At 38.9% G+C, this 16,335-nt stretch overlaps 1 protein-coding gene across 1 annotated transcript in view; it reads left to right on the forward strand.

Annotated features, from left to right (window-relative positions):
- The window catches only part of LOC127455952 (membrane-bound transcription factor site-1 protease-like), a 29,476-nt gene that overhangs the window by 10,201 nt on the left and 2,940 nt on the right, over positions 1 to 16,335 (forward strand). The window contains exons 10-19 of the mRNA XM_051724158.1: positions 915 to 1,066; positions 8,020 to 8,181; positions 8,876 to 9,020; positions 9,171 to 9,359; positions 9,635 to 9,807; positions 10,545 to 10,660; positions 11,659 to 11,815; positions 13,900 to 14,024; positions 15,442 to 15,519; positions 15,641 to 15,781. Of these exons, the coding sequence (XP_051580118.1) occupies positions 915 to 1,066; positions 8,020 to 8,181; positions 8,876 to 9,020; positions 9,171 to 9,359; positions 9,635 to 9,807; positions 10,545 to 10,660; positions 11,659 to 11,815; positions 13,900 to 14,024; positions 15,442 to 15,519; positions 15,641 to 15,781 (1,438 nt within the window). The remainder of the gene's footprint in view (positions 1 to 914; positions 1,067 to 8,019; positions 8,182 to 8,875; positions 9,021 to 9,170; positions 9,360 to 9,634; positions 9,808 to 10,544; positions 10,661 to 11,658; positions 11,816 to 13,899; positions 14,025 to 15,441; positions 15,520 to 15,640; positions 15,782 to 16,335) is intronic.

Genomic DNA, 16,335 nt, shown 5'->3' on the forward strand with positions numbered 1-16,335 from the left:
ATCACTCCATTGTTCCTGTGTAGCAGCCTTTAGAGGCTTGTAAGAACATGCCTGCACATTTTGATCTGACCTAACAATGGCAGACACCTCCTGTTATTTTGTAATACAAAGCTGGAGATTCCTGGACTTCTGACCTCTAGGAAAAGAGTGAATTGAATAGATCTGCAAACATTTCAAAGTGCTCTGTAGAAGTTCTCTATTGCACCTTTGAAGTGACTCACAGAATTAAAGCTTTGTAGATTTACAATATAGTTATATGTAAAAGAATCTGGCCTTGAGATTTTTCTGTACTGTCAAAGATGTTAATAAGATGTTAGAAACTGTTGCCCCTATTGTGATGTTTTATATTCTTTTATTGTAAAGGCATTTTCAAAACCATGCATAAATTGATCAAATTAGTCTAGATATAAGATTTGGCACATCCTTGTAGCCATGTTGGTAGTTGACTTTTGGCAGTGTGTCATGCTATACTAAATATAAAACTATTTTAATCTGCATTTTGCTAATTCGTTCATAATTATTATGCATGCAGCTTTTATAGTCCTATTATTTGTACTTTTAAAAATGATTTTTTTTTTTTCACACCACAGGACCATTTATAATAATCTAATGAAGTCTAAAAGGTGTGGAAAAATGGTGACAAATTTACAGGATCTAAGATGTACAATTTCCCTTATACATTTATATAGTTTTTTTTTACCTAAAATCTTCGTTGAAAAAAAAGTCCTGGTTGCATGTCATGTGTCAACTACCCATATATAGAAATGCAGTGCCCATACAGGCCATATAGTGTGTTCATTCAGGTACTGAATAAAATGTATACTGCCCTCTTTCTAACTCATCACACTTTCTGTCAGTCTTTCTTGACTTCTAAGTTAGTCATTGTTTTGACTCTTGTGCTATCTGTTCATCAGGAGCTGCCAGGTGGCTATGGAAGGGTGAAGCCTGACATTGTGACTTACGGCTCTGGTGTGCGTGGTTCAGGATTGAAGGAGGGCTGTCGTTCTCTTTCTGGCACGAGTGTTGCATCACCTGTGGTGGCTGGAGCTGTCACACTGCTGGCCAGGTGAGACACAGATGAACAGAAATTTATCAAAGAATGCTTGAGAGCAGTTGACATGACATTTGAAATGTTCTGCAACTGTTTTTAACAGAATTTTGCTAATTCTTTTAACTATTATACATGAATGTTTTTATGACTCCAAATTAATTGAGAGACTCTTTGGAATAGTTGTACCTTTGAAATGTATTTGGATGCACTTGGATCAGTGCTTCTTCTTAAAAGCTGTGTTTGCTGCAGATTGATTTAATTGTGGGCTCACCTGTACTTTGTACATTTATAAGCACATCACTCTTTAAACTGACCCTGAGCCTATATCACATAATTGATCTGGAATAGACCCTTAGATAGGATAAACACTATGGCTTTTTATATAGAGCTTTGTAAATAGAGGAGTTACCTTTGTCAATCTAGAATAGAGAGGCAGTAAAACTTAGACCATTTGAAAATACAGGCAGTATCAAAATAAATGGCAAAAGCATTTTTCAATTTTGAAATGGGTGTGCAGTCTCTGTATAAGAAATGCATAAATGAACGGAATCAATCTTGTTTTCCCTTGGGAGTAAAATGGCATTCTCTCTTTTGCTTGATTTCTTCATCTCTCTGTCTTATTTTTCTACTGTATTTTTGTTATAGTTCATATCCTCAGACTGTGACACCAAACAAACCTTCATTTGTTGTTGTTTCCACTTGTACTTCTGTTGTCTCTCTCTTCTTTATACCACTGAGATACACACACACACATATATATATATATATATATATATATATATATTAGGGCTGGGCGATATGTAAAAAATATTTTAGCGATAATTGCCTTAAATATCGCCATATCTGATTTTCAACCCACCTGCCGAGGATCGGTGAATTTTTTTTATTTATTTTGCTTTAAAAATGTAATTCATATATTGAAACACAAAAAATGTAAACGGCATTCCTAAATTCAAATAGCACTTTAAACTAAGTGAAAAAAGCATTAAAATAACAAAGTGATCAAAAAATCTTATTTAACCTCCTCCGCAAATCCAAACATTTAACGTCTCCAGCGACTCCATTTGCCATCACGCAAGCATCCGTCAACAAAACAGATGGAAAATTACTAATAGTCTACAGATTAAGAACTAAAGACAATGATAATCAAAATATATAAGCCTAATAAATTCCCTTGTGTTCCCAAAATAATGCTGCCAAATGTGTGTTCTTATCGAATTTGTGTTTGTATTGCATTTTGGTAATACTCAATTTTAGTCTCAAGGTGAACGTATCTTGTATTACTTTATTATTTATTCACTTTCGTCTTTGTTTCTTTAATACAAAGATGTATATTATTGAACCTGCAGAGTTGCGTTCACAATGCATGCTACCCACGTGGAAATAAAGTGAACTGAAGTCACAGCACCTCCTGAGATGGTCAGAGATCATTTGCGAAAAAAACATAATATCACAAAAACAATGTGCGGATATTGTGTACAAAAGAACAAAATCGTTATTTTCGGGGAAATTGTAGCGATAAATAAAATACTCGTGGTTTAGGCTTTGGATATCTTTTTATATCCTTTTCCATCTTTATAAAGTTCCATTACCTTGTTACGCAGCTCTTTTGACAGTTCTTTTCTGCTCCCCATGGCTCAGTATCTAGCCTGCTCAGTGCATCCACGTGAGAGCTAACAAACTCATTGACTATTTATACACAGGCACTAATTGCGATTTAAAAAGCCACAGGTGTGGGAAAGTCACCTTTTGTGTGGTTGTTTCAAGGAGCACAATACTTGTTGACCCCTCTCCAAACTTAGCGCTTATGGTTGTGACAATAAAGCTCTATTTTGGTCTCGTCACTCCAAATTACAGTGTGCTAGAAGCTGTGAGGCGTGTCAAGGTGTTGTCGGGCATATTGTAACCGGGCTTTTTTGTGGCATTGGCTTCTTTCTGGCAACTCGACCATGCAGCTCATTTCTGTTCAAGTATCGTTATATTGTGCTCCTTGAAACAACCACACCGTCTTTTTCAAGAGCAGCCTGTATTTCTTCTGAGGTTGTGGAGATTTCTGGCAGTTGTGGCTGAAATCTTTCTTGGTCTACCTGACCTTGGCTTGGTATCAAGAGATCCCTGAATTTTCCACTTCTTAATAAGTGATTGAACAGTACTGACTGGCATTTTCAAGGCTTTGGATATATTTTGGAAAATTGGAAGCCACAGCTGCCAGAAGAATTGTTCGGGATACAAAGAAAAACCCACAGGTAACCTCAGGAGAAAAACAGGCTGCTCTGGAAAAAGACTGTAATTATGTAATAAGTGCTTCTGGCACACTGTAATTTGGAGTGACTAGACCAAAATAGAGCTTTATGGTCACAACCATAAGCGCTATGTTTGGAGAGGGGTCAACAAGACCTATAGTGAAAAGAATACCATCCCCACTGTGAAGCATGGTGGTAGCTCACTGATGTTGTGGGGGTGTGTGAGCTCTAAAGGCATGGGGAATCTTGTGAAAATTGATGGCAAGATCAATTAATCAGAAACTACTGGCAGACAATTTGCATTCTTCTGCACAAAAGCTGTGCATGGGACACTCTTGAACTTTCCAGCACGACAATGACCCTTAGCACAACGCCAAGTTGACCCTCCAGTGGTTACAGCAAAAAAAGGTGACGGTTCTGGAGTGGCCATCACAGTCTCCTGACCTTAATATCATCGAGCCACTCTGGGACATCTCAAACGTGTGGTTCATGCAAGACGACAAAAAGACTTTGCATGACCTGGAGGCATTTTGCCAAGACGAATGGGCAGCTATACCACCTGCAAGAATTTGGGGCCTCATAGACAACTATTACAAAAGACTGCACGCTGTCATTGATGCTAAAAGGGGCAATACACAGTATTAAGAACTAAAGGTATGCAGACTTTTGAACGGGTCATTTCATTTTTTTCTTTGTTGCCATGTTTTGTTTTATGATTGTGCAATTCTGTTATAACCTACAGTTGAATATGAATCCCATAAGAAATAAAAGAAATGTGTGTTTTGTCTGCTCACTCATGTTTTCTTTAAAAATGGTACATATATTACCAATTCTCCAAGGTATGCAAACTTTTGAGCACAACTGTGTGTGTGTATGTGTGTGTGTATATATGTATATATGTATGTTTGTACAGTTGATGTCAGTTTACATACACTTAGGTTGAAGTCATTAAAACTCCTTTTTTCTTCCCTTTTCTCCCCAATTTGGAATGCCCAATTCCCAATGCGCTCTAGGTCCTCGTGGTGGCGTAATGACTCTATGACATCAGTCCACGCATCATATCACGTGGCTTGTTGAGCGCGTTACCGTGGAGATGTAGCGCGTGTGGAGGCCCATGCTATTCTCCACGGCATCCATGCACAACTCACCACGCACCCCACCGAGAATGAGAACAACACATTATAGCGTCCACGAGGAGGTTACCCCATGTGACTGTACCCTCCCTAGCAACCGGGCCAATTTGGTTGCTTAGGAGACCTGGCTGGAGTCACTCAGCACGCCCTGGATTCGAACTCGTGACTCCAGGGATGGTAGTCAGCGTCAATACTCGCTGAGCTACCCAGGCCCCTCTAAAACAAATTTTTTTAACCACTCCACAGATTTTATATTAGCAAACCATAGTTTTGGCAGTTGTTTAGGACTTCTACTTTGTGCATGACACAAATAATTTTTCCAACAATTGTTTACAGACAGATTATCCCTTTTAATGTTCTATATCACAATTCTAGTGGGTCAGAAGTTTACATACTCTAAGTTAACTGTGCCTTTAAGCAGCTTGGAAAATTCCAGAAAATGATGTCAAGACTTCTGATAGGCTAATTTGAGTCAATTGGAGGTGTACCTGTGGATGTATTTTAAGGCCTACCTTCAAACTCAGTGCCTCATTGCTTGATATCATGGGAAAATCAAAAGAAATCAGCCAAGATCTCAGGAAAAAAAATTGTGGACCTCCACAAATCTAGTTCATTCTTGGGAGCAATTTCCAAATGCCTGAAGGTACCACATTCATCTTTACAAACAATAGTACGCAAGTATAAACACCATGGGACCCCAGGAAGGAGATGCATTCTGTCTCCTAGAGATGAACATAGTTTGATGCAAAAAGTGTAAATAAATCCCAGAAAAACAGCAAAGGACCTTGTGAAGATGCTGGAGAAAACAGATGGACAAGTATCTACAGTGCATCCGGAAAGTATTCACAGTGCTTCACTTTTTCCACATTTTGTTATGTTACAGCCTTATTCCAAAAATGGATTAAATTCATTATTTTCCTCAAAATTCTACAAACAATACCCCATAATGACAACGTGAAAGAAGTTTGTTTGAAATCTTTGCAAATTTATAAAAAAATAAAAAAATAAAAAAAATCACATGTACATAAGTATTCACAGCCTTTGCTCAATACTTTGTTGAAGCACCTTTGGCACCAATTACAGCCTCAAGTCTTTTGAGTGTGATGCTACAAGCTTGGCACACCTATTTTTGGGCAGTTTCTCCCATTCTTTTTTGCAGGACCTCTCAAGCTCCATCAGGTTGGATGGGGAGCGTCGGTGCTCAGCCATTTTCAGATCTCTCCAGAGATGTTCAATCGGGTTCAAGTCTGGGCTCTGGCTGGGCCACTCAAGGACATTCACAGAGTTGTCCCGTAGCCACTCCTTTGTTATCTTGGCTGTGTGCCTAGGGTCGTTGTCCTGTTGGTAGATGAACCTTCACCCCAGTCTGAGGTCCAGAGTGCTCTGGAGCAGGTTTTCATCAAGGATGTCTCTGTACATTGCTGCATTCATCTTTCCCTCGATCCTGATTAGTCTCCCAGTTCCTGCCACTGAAATACATCCATATAGCATGCTGCTGCCACCACCATGCTTCACTGTAGGGATGGTATTGGCCAGGTGATGATTGGTGCCTGGTTTCCTCCAGGCATGACGCTTGCCATTCAGGCCAAAGAGTTCAATCTTTGTTTCTCATGGTCTGAGAGTCCTTCAAATGCCTTTTGGCAAACTCCAGGCGGGCTGTCATGTGCCTTTTACTGAGGAGCGGCTTCCGTCTGGCCACTCTATCATACAGGCCTGATTGGTAGAGTGCTGCAGAGATGGTTGTTCTTCTGGAAGGTTCTCCTCTCTCCACAGAGAAATGCTGGAGCTCTGTCAGAGTGACCATCAGGTTCTTGGTCACCTCCCTGACTAAGGCCCTTCTCCCCCGATCGCTCAGTTTGGCCGGGCGGCCAGCTCTAGGAAGAGTCCTGGTGGTTCCAAACTTCTTCCATTTACGGATGATGGAGGCCATTGTGCTCATTGGGACCTTCAATGCTGCAGAAATTTTTCTGTACCCTTCCCCAGATCTGTGCCTTGATACAGTCCTGTCTCGGAGGTCTACAGACAATTCCTTGGACTTCATGGCTTGGTTTGTGCTCTGACATGCACTGTTAACTGTGGGACCTTATATAGACAGGTGTGTGTCCAAATCAACCAAATCATGTCCAATCAACTGAATTTACCACAGGTGGACCCCAATCAAGTTGTAGAAACATCTCAAGGATGATCAGTGGAAACAGGATGCACCTGAGCTCAATTTTGAGTGTCATGGCAAAGGCTGTGAATACTTATGTACATGTGATTTTATTTTGTTATTTTTTCCTTTTTTTTTTTTAATAAATTTGCAAAAATTTCAAACAAACTTCTTTCACGTTGTCATTATGGGGTATTGTTTGTAGAATTTTGAGGAAAATAATGAATTTAATCCATTCTGGAATAAGGCTGTAACATAACAAAATGAGGAAAAAGTGATGCGCTGTGAATACTTTCCGGAGGCACTGTATATCCACAGTAAAACGAGTCCTATATCGACATAACCTGAAAGGCTGCTCAGCAAGGAAGAAGCCACTGCTCCAAAACTGCCATAAAAAAGCCAGACTACAGTTTGCAAGTGCACATGGGGACAACGATCTTTTTGGAGAAATGCCCTCTGGTCTGATGAAACAAAAACTGAACTGTTTGGCCATAATAACCATTGCTATGTTTGGAGGAAAAGGGTGAGGCTTGCAAGCCAAAGAACAACATCTCAACCGTGAATCATGGGGGTGGCAGCATCATGTTGTGAGGGTGTTTTGCTGCAGGAGGGACTGGTGCACTTCATAAAATAGATTGGTATCATGAGGAAGCAACATCTCATGACATCAGCCAGGAAGTTAAAGCTCTGTTGCAAATGGGTCTTACAAATGGACAGAGACCCCAAGCATGCAAAATGGCTTAAGGACAACATGGTCAAGGTATTGGAGTGGCCATCACAAAGCCCTGATCTCAAGCCGATAGAAAATTTGTGGGCAGAACTGAAAAAGCATGTGCGAGCAAGGAGGCCTACAAACCTGACTCAGTTACACCAGTTCTGTCTGGAGGAATGGGCCAATTTCCAGCAACTTATTGTCAGAAGCTTGTGGAAGGCTACCCAAAATGTTTGACCCAAGTTAAACAATTTAAAGGCAATGCTACCAAATACTAAAAGTGTATGTAAACTTCTGACCCACTGAGAATGTGATTAAGGAAATAAAAGCTGAAATAAATCATTCTCTCTGACATTTCACATTCTTAAAATAAAGTAGTGATCCTAACAGACCTAATACAGGGAATGTTTTCTATGATTAAATGTCAGGAATTGTGAAAAACTGAGTTTAAATGTATTTGGCTAAGGTGTATGTAAACTTCTGGCTTCAACTGTTTATGTACACACACACTTATTTGTTTTACTCCGTTACAGGAACTTGACCATGTTTGCCTCTTCTGTTTTATAGTCTCTGAGTCACTGTGCCAAAGTCCTCTTTTCAATCTGTTTTCCTAAACATGTTGCACATGAATGATATTCCCCTCAAATAAGCCACATCCACTACTGAAATATAAGGGATGATCTTTTGTTTTTATATTAACTGTTTATGTAAAATGTCTGTCTTCTCAGCACTGTGTTGAACAGAGAGTTGGTAAACCCAGCCAGTATGAAGCAGGCACTGATTGCATCAGCCCGCAGGTTGCCGGGTGTCAACATGTTTGAGCAGGGCCATGGTAAACTCGACCTGCTCAGAGCCTACCAAATCCTTAACAGCTACAAGCCACAAGCCAGGTATTCTTTTCATGGACTGTTTACTTCTACTTTGACTAGCTTTCTGGTAGCATACAGTGACCCCAAAGTATTTGGACACTTTTAGACATTTATGGCATACTAAAAATGTCAGAATGCTATTGCATTAGATACAAAATATCAAACCAGTGGTCATCTGCAAATAAAAGATGAAGGACCTCAGAAGAGTCTTCACCTTTCTGAGCCATTTTTGCTGGTCTCAAGGTGGATGTATGACATCCGTTCCCCTCAAGTTCACACAACTTTCCTAGCAGAGTAAGCACAGGTGTAGTTCATCACAACTATGGACACAAATTTGACAGCCAGAAAGTGTCCAAATACTTTGTCTTTTTTTTTTTTTTTTTTTTTATAAATATAAAGCCTAACAAACTTCCTTTTAGTAAAAGGTTTTGCTTGATAAGTCTTTTATTTCTTCAAAATAAATGCCTCTTGGTTTGATATTTTATGTAATGTAAACACATTTTTAAGTGTGGCTTAAAAGTCTAAATACTTTTTGTAGCCTCTAACATGATTTCTCAACTCTTATGAATTCTAATTTGGTCCATTTTAAATTTTGCGAGCGTCTGTATCACACCTGCATTTTTTTGAGTCCATTATAGAACATATTTTACTTGGTTCATTATCTTGTGAGAGGTCATGCATGGAATACATTTCTGATGGTGTTTTTGTTCTTTAGCTTAAGTCCTAGCTACATAGATCTGACTGAGTGCCCATACATGTGGCCCTACTGCTCTCAGCCCATTTACTATGGTGGCATGCCAACTATTGTCAACGTGACCATTCTTAATGGTATGGGTGTGACTGGCAGGATTGTGGACAAGGTAGGCAGTTATGAATAGACTGAAGTTCAAAGTTAACTGATTTATAATTTTATAGCTGTGTATTAACTGTTAAATTGTAATCTTAAATATTCATTTTCTATTTGAAGAAGTTACAAAGTTCACTTGCTCTGTTATATTTTGCTTCCACAGCCCATCTGGCAGCCCTACCTGCCTCAAAATGGGGATTATGTTGAAGTGGCAGTATCTTACTCCCCTGTGCTCTGGCCCTGGGCCGGATACCTGGCTGTCTCCATATCCGTGGCCAAGAAAGCTGCATCATGGGAAGGCATTGCTCAGGGTCATGTCATGGTTACAGTGGCCTCACCAGCAGAGAATGATGTGAGTAACAGAATGAAGGTCTTAACACTTTGTTCTGTGCCATGACACTAAGATCTCTAGTAAAGTGGTCTAAAGTCTGGATTGAGAATTTTTGCAGAGAGAAAAAAAATATACTTGGATTTGAAAGTGTGTAGCACATGTTAGTACTAATAAAATGAATATGAATATTTGGGTACTTTGTCCTTCTAAGTTCTTCTCTAACTTTGGTCATTGTCACTTCAGTAGTGTCATTGCAGATTGTGATCTCTTACAGTCTCTGTGTTTTCCATGTCAAGTCTGCAATAGGTGGTGAGATGACCTCCACAGTGAAGTTACCAGTGAAGGTGAAGATTGTCCCCACTCCTCCACGTAGTAAGAGGATTTTGTGGGATCAGTACCATAACCTACGCTACCCTCCTGGCTACTTCCCCAGAGACAACCTGCGTATGAAGAACGATCCGCTTGACTGGTGAGCCACAACCTCAAACCTCAGAAAATTCCAATAAGCCCAATAGACATTATCTTATGACGATTAAAGGGTTAGTTTACCCAAAAATGAAAATTCTCATCTTTTACTCACCCTCATGCCATCCCAGATGTGTGACTTTCTTTCTTTTGCAGAACACAAACAAAGATTTTTAGAAGAATATCTCAGCTCTGTAGGTACATACAATGCAAGACAATGGTGGCCAGAACTTTGAAGCTCCAAAAATCACAAAGGCAGCATAAAAGTAATCCATATGACTCAGTTGGTTAAATATATATCTTAAGAAGCGATATGATAGGTGTTGGTAAGAAACAGATCAATGTTTCAATCCTTTTTTACTCTAAATCTCCACTTTCACTTTCAGAATGTGAAAGTGGAGATTTAGAGTAAAAAAGGATTGATACGTTGATCTGTTTCTCACCCAAAGTGATTGCATTGCTTCAGAAGACATATATTAGACCATAAAAGTCTGATCACCATTAACTTGCATTGTATGGACCTACACAGCTGAAATATTATTTTAGAAATCTTCGTTTGTGTTGAGCAGAAGAAAGTCCTACACATCTGGGGTTGCATGAAAGTAAATAAATGAAAAATATTCATTTTTGAGGGAACTATCCATAGAGGGCGCCATTCCATAGCTTTTGTCTCTTTTCCATTTTTGTTTTTTGTCCCCTTTGCTCTTTGAATTGTTTGCATGATGTTGTTTTGTTTTGAAGGAATGGTGATCATATTCACACCAACTTTAGAGACATGTATCAGCATCTTCGGAGCATGGGCTACTTTGTGGAGGTCTTGGGGTCACCAATCACTTGCTTTGATGCCAGTCAGTATGGTAAGTATTGATTTATTGGAGGATCTGTTATAAGTGGTTTCACTATAGATAATCTCTAATGGCCCCTATGAAATGCACGAAAAGAGCAGTTTTGTCCTCCGATGACACACTTCCTTTTGAAACGGGCCGTTTTTTTTTTTCCTCCCCTTTTCTCCCCAATTTGGAATGCCCAATTCCCAATGCGCTCTAAGTCCTCATGGTAGCGTAGTGACTAGACTGGTGGAGGATGAATCACAGTTGCCTCCGTGTCTGAGACCGTCAATCCGTGCATCTTATCACGTGGCTTGTTGAGCGCGTTACTGTGGAGACCTAGTGCGTGTGGAGGCTTCACGCTATTCTTCGCGGCATCCACGCACAACTCACCACGCGTCCCACCGAGAGCGAGAACCACATTATAGTGACCACGAGGAGGTTAACCCAACATGACTCAACGCACCCTAGCAACCGGGCGAATTTGTTGCTTAGGAAGCCTGACTGGAGTCACTCAGCACGCCCTGGATTCGAACTTGTGACTCCAGGTGTGGTAGTCAGCGTCTTTACTTGCTGAGCTACCCAGGCCCCCTGAAACAGGAAGTTTGGGCTGTGACAGGACAAGGCTCAGTAGCCTTAAGTTTACATCACAGCCATGACCATGATTCACTATTTGTTCTTGCTAGTCAGAAGTACATGGTATTAAGGGGAGGGAGATTCTTATTCTAAAGAGCACTTTATTGGACAAAATGAGTGTGTGAATGACAAGTAGTCAATATTTTTGGTCCATTTTTAAATGAGGAGAGAGATATAAATGTTTTATTCATATATCTGCTTAAAGTTGATTGTCAACTTTTAGGAATACACTAGCATATAGATGCCCTCTAATCTAACACACATGAACTAAAAGCCACAAAACTCCAAATTTGATTTCATAGGTCTGTAAGATGAATGGATTTAGTGGAACTTTCTAGCCTGTACTGCTACAAGACCTGTGTAAATCCACTGTTGCCTCTGTGTATGTGTAGGGACCCTGCTGATGGTGGACAGTGAGGAAGAGTATTTTCCAGAAGAGATCACCAAGCTGAGGAGAGACATAGATAATGGCCTGTCTCTCATCATCTTCAGTGACTGGTACAACACATCAGTTATGAGAAAAGTCAAGTTCTATGATGAGAACACCAGGTACTGCTGAGAATGCTACAGAATAATCCCTTGTGTCACTGTCCAGTCTTAATCTTATTTTTCAGTCCAGTGCACTGCATATATCTCTGGGTGGAATGTACAATTGTGCTCAGAAGTTTGCATACCCTGGCAGAAATTGTGATTTCTTTTTTTTTTTTTTTGGCATTGATTTTGAAAATATGACTGATCATGCAAAAAGCTGTCTTTTATTTAAGGATAGTGATCATATGAAGCCATTTATTATCACATAGTTGTTTGGCTCCTTTTTATATCATAATGGTAACAGAAATCACCCAAATGGCCCTGATCAAAAGTTTACATACCCTTGAATGTTTGGCCTTGTTACAGACACAAGGTGACACACACAGGTTTAAATGGCAATTAAAAGTTAATTTCCCACACCTGTGGCTTTTTAAATTGCTATTAGTTTGTGTATAAATAGTCAATGAGTTTGTTAGCTCTCACGTGGATGCACTGAGCAGGCTAGATACTGAGCCATGGGGAGCAGAAAAGAACTGTCAAAAGACCTGCGTAACAAGGTAATGGAACTGTTTAAAGATGGAAAAGGATATAAAAAGATATCCAAAGCCTTGAAAATGCCAGTCAGTACTGTTCAATCACTTATTAAGAAGTGGAAAATTCGGGGATCTCTTGATACCAAGCTAAGGTCTGGTAGACCAAGAAAGATTTCAGCCACAACTGCCAGAAGAATTGTTCGGGATACGAAGAAAAACCCACAGGTAACCTCAGGAGAAATACAGGCTGCTCTGGAAAAAGACGGTGTGGTTGTTTCAAGGAGCACAATACTTGTTGACCCCTCTCAAAACATAGCGCTTATGGTTGTGACCATAAAGCTCTATTTTGGTCTCGTCACTCCAAATTACAGTGTGCCAGAAGCTGTGAGGCGTGTCAAGGTGTTGTCGGGCATATTGTAACCGTGCTTTTTTGTGGCATTGGATTCTTTCTGGCAACTCGACCATGCAGCTCATTTTTGTTCAAGTATCGTCATATTGTGCTCCTTGAAACAACCACACCGTCTTTTTCCAGAGCAGCCTGTATTTCTCCTGAGGTTACCTGTGGGTTTTTCTTTGTATCCCAAATAATTCTTTTGGCAGTTGTGGCTGAAATCTTTCTTGGTCTACCTGACCTTGGCTTGGTATCAAGGGATCCCCGAATTTTCCACTTCTTAATAAGTGATTGAACAGTACTGACTGGCATTTTCAAGGCTTTGGATATCTTTTTATATCCTTTCCCATCTTTATAAAATTCCATTACCTTGTTACGCAGGTCTTTTGACAGTTCTTTTCTGCTCCCCATGGCTCAGTATCTAGCCTGCTCAGTGCATCCACGTGAGAGCTAACAAACTCATTGACTATTAATACACAGACACTAATTGCAATTTAAAAAGCCACAGGTGTGGGAAATTAACCTTTGTGTGTCACCTTGTGTGTCTGTAACAAGGCCAAACATTCAAGGGTATGTAAACTTTTGATCAGGGCCATTTGGGTGATTTCTGTTATCATTATGATTTAAAAAGGAGCCAAACAACTTTGTGATTAATAAATGGCTTCATATGATCACTATCCTTAAATAAAAAACAGTGTTTTTTTTATTATTTTTTTACATGATCAGTCCTATTTTCAAAATCAATGCCAAAATTTCACAATTTCTGCCAGGATATATAAACTTGAGCACAACTGTATATGGCAAAAACAATAGCTCATGCTGTTGCAAAAACAGCTAGCTATTGACTGCAAAATAATTAGTGTAAAACTACCTCAGTAATTACTTGATTATTTGTGATTTCACCTGACATTTTTATTTCGGTAATGCAGTTGTCTAATTTTCCAATTACCATCTGTTGTTTCTGTCCTAATTTAAATGATAGTTTGCTTCCCATTAGGGTATTTAAGTGCTCTAATTCATAACTAACATCATTTTTGCAGGGTTTGAAAGTGTGGTTTCTATCGTTAGATCTGGTGTGTTCTTTTGAAATGCGGTTCTTATTAAAGTGCCCTATTCAGGATAAACATGTTTTGTTTATCAAATGAAGGCTAACACTGAAACATGCATTGCATTTGTAGGCAATGGTGGATGCCAGACACAGGGGGTGCTAACGTGCCAGCCTTGAATGACCTGATCTCTGTGTGGGGTATGGCTTTCAGTGATGGCCTGTATGAGGGAGACTTCATAATGGCAGATCATGACAGTAAGACAGTCTCAACCTGGCACACTCTGACTTCTCTTTGTCTTTCTGTCTTATTCTCATGCTGTGTTGCTTTATTGCTTACTGTTCACCCAAAAAGTAAAATTCTGTCATTTACGTACCTACGTGTTGTTCCAAACCCATAAACACAAATTATTTTAGGCAGAATGTTTGCCTCAGCCACTATTCACTTTCATTGCGTCTTTTTTTCCATCCAATGACTGTTAATAGTGACTGAGGCTGTCAGTTCATAACATTCTGCCTAACATCTCCTTTTGTGTTCCAGAGAAGAAAGTCTTACGGGTTTGGAACAACATCAGTGTGAGTAATTGATGACAGAATTTGTGTACTTGGGTAAATTAACACTATAACATACTCGTACATAGGGGTGGGTAAAAATATTTATTTTCCGATGCATCGCAAACTTCATTTGAATGATATCAAAATCGATTCTTAAATCCCAAGATTGATCCGAACCTCAATGAGAGGAAATCACTTGCATTTACAACCAATTTTTGCACTATGTGACTAAAATGTATTGATTTGGCAACTGGCAGGTAAATGTTTACATTTCACTCACCAGTGATTGTGTAGTATAGTGGAGGAGTATTCAGCAGCGAGATCCTTTCACTATGTGTGTTGAAAGTAAAACTCGTTCTGCTTGTGTCCAAAGACGAGATCCACGTGACCCATTTGTCATTGAATAATGTCTCTTTTAATACCCTTTCTGTTCTCTACAGTCAGTTGTTGATCAAAAACAACAACAAAATAAACTAATTCTAACAATAAAGTAATTGTAATCACTCATGGCATGATGAGATAAGCGCATGTTAATGAGAGAGGCTTTATCAACAGACACTTTACAGGAATGCCGGTTTTGTTATATAGACAGTAGCGGAGTTCAACAAATCAATGTAAATACTTGTAAATAGTACAAATTATGCAGTTAAACATGAAACCAGAAATAATATATTAAATATAATATCTTATTTATTGATTGAATACATGGATTTGTTAATTTTGAAAAAGCCAAAACGTGACCAAAATGATGAAAAATGAATATAAAATTTATATTTTCATAATGTACCTAGTTAGAAGGTTCCCTGTATAATTTACAGCATTTGCTGGGAGAGAATTTCTTTCATATGTAAGCAAAAGGGACATTATAACTGAAATATACCCATATAAATCGATATCAAATCGGAAACTAATTGAATTGAGAACTTGTAAATCGAATCGGGAAATCAGTATCAATACCCAGCCCTACTTGTACACTTTCTGTTATATTATATTCTATTCCTTTTTTTTTTTTTTTTTTTTTTAAATGCCAAGTTAAAGTACTTTTTAATGCTGACACTTGATTGCCTGAAATAAATTTCTCATTGTAAAGTCTGAATTCAATCATGTCTTTTGCTTTTAGTGTATTACGCTTCTGGTTGCAGCATCGCTCGTTTTCCAGAAGATGGAATTGTTATTGCTCATACCTTAAAGGATCAAGGTACACAGAAGTCACTGTGATTGTACACCTCATCTTGCCTCTGTATCCATAGAGACCAACTGAAAGCTCACTCTCTCTTTCTTCATTTTGTTATTGTTATCTAAAATCCTCAAATTTCCAGGGCTAGAGGTCTTGAAACAAGAGACTGCAGTTGTGGAAAATGTGCCTGTGCTTGGACTGTACCAAACGCCCACAGAGGGGGGAGGTCGCATAGCACTCTATGGAGACTCCAACTGCATTGATGACAGTCACAGACAGAAAGGTAATGCATATTTCATAATGCATATTTGTTAACAGTGAGTTCCAAAAGCATGAAAATCAGGGATTTGGAGTCTAATCCTGGAAGTAAACAAAGTTTATGATTTTGAAAAATGTTAAACATAGTATGAGGTAAAAATGAAGAAATATGGGAATGTTAAGATATGTAAGAAATATTAAGATTCTAATTAAATGTATGTGAAATTAAAGAGATCAGATTTCCTTGCTTCCATTGAAGCACACAAGATGCTCTTTGGAACATTCTCAAATCATGCTAAGATAACATTAATATGGATCATCAGGTTTTGCACAAAGTTGTGTAGTCCATGCTAGCGCAAGTGCGTGCTGTCATCAAAGCAAAAGGGGGACGTACCATATACTAAGAAATCCTGCAATACATACTAATTTTAAAATGACACTTTTCACTCATTCATTATGCTGTTAATATAATTGTAATGGATTTTTTTTTTTTTTTATTAAATTAGAAAAAGCATAATAAAAGCATTTTAACTGGTGTTAGACATTAGGACCCTAATGTTAGCTCACATTTTTGACAAG

Source organism: Myxocyprinus asiaticus, chromosome 18 (assembly GCF_019703515.2).
Source record: "Myxocyprinus asiaticus isolate MX2 ecotype Aquarium Trade chromosome 18, UBuf_Myxa_2, whole genome shotgun sequence".
In the NCBI taxonomy this organism is placed as follows: Eukaryota; Metazoa; Chordata; class Actinopteri; order Cypriniformes; family Catostomidae; genus Myxocyprinus; species Myxocyprinus asiaticus.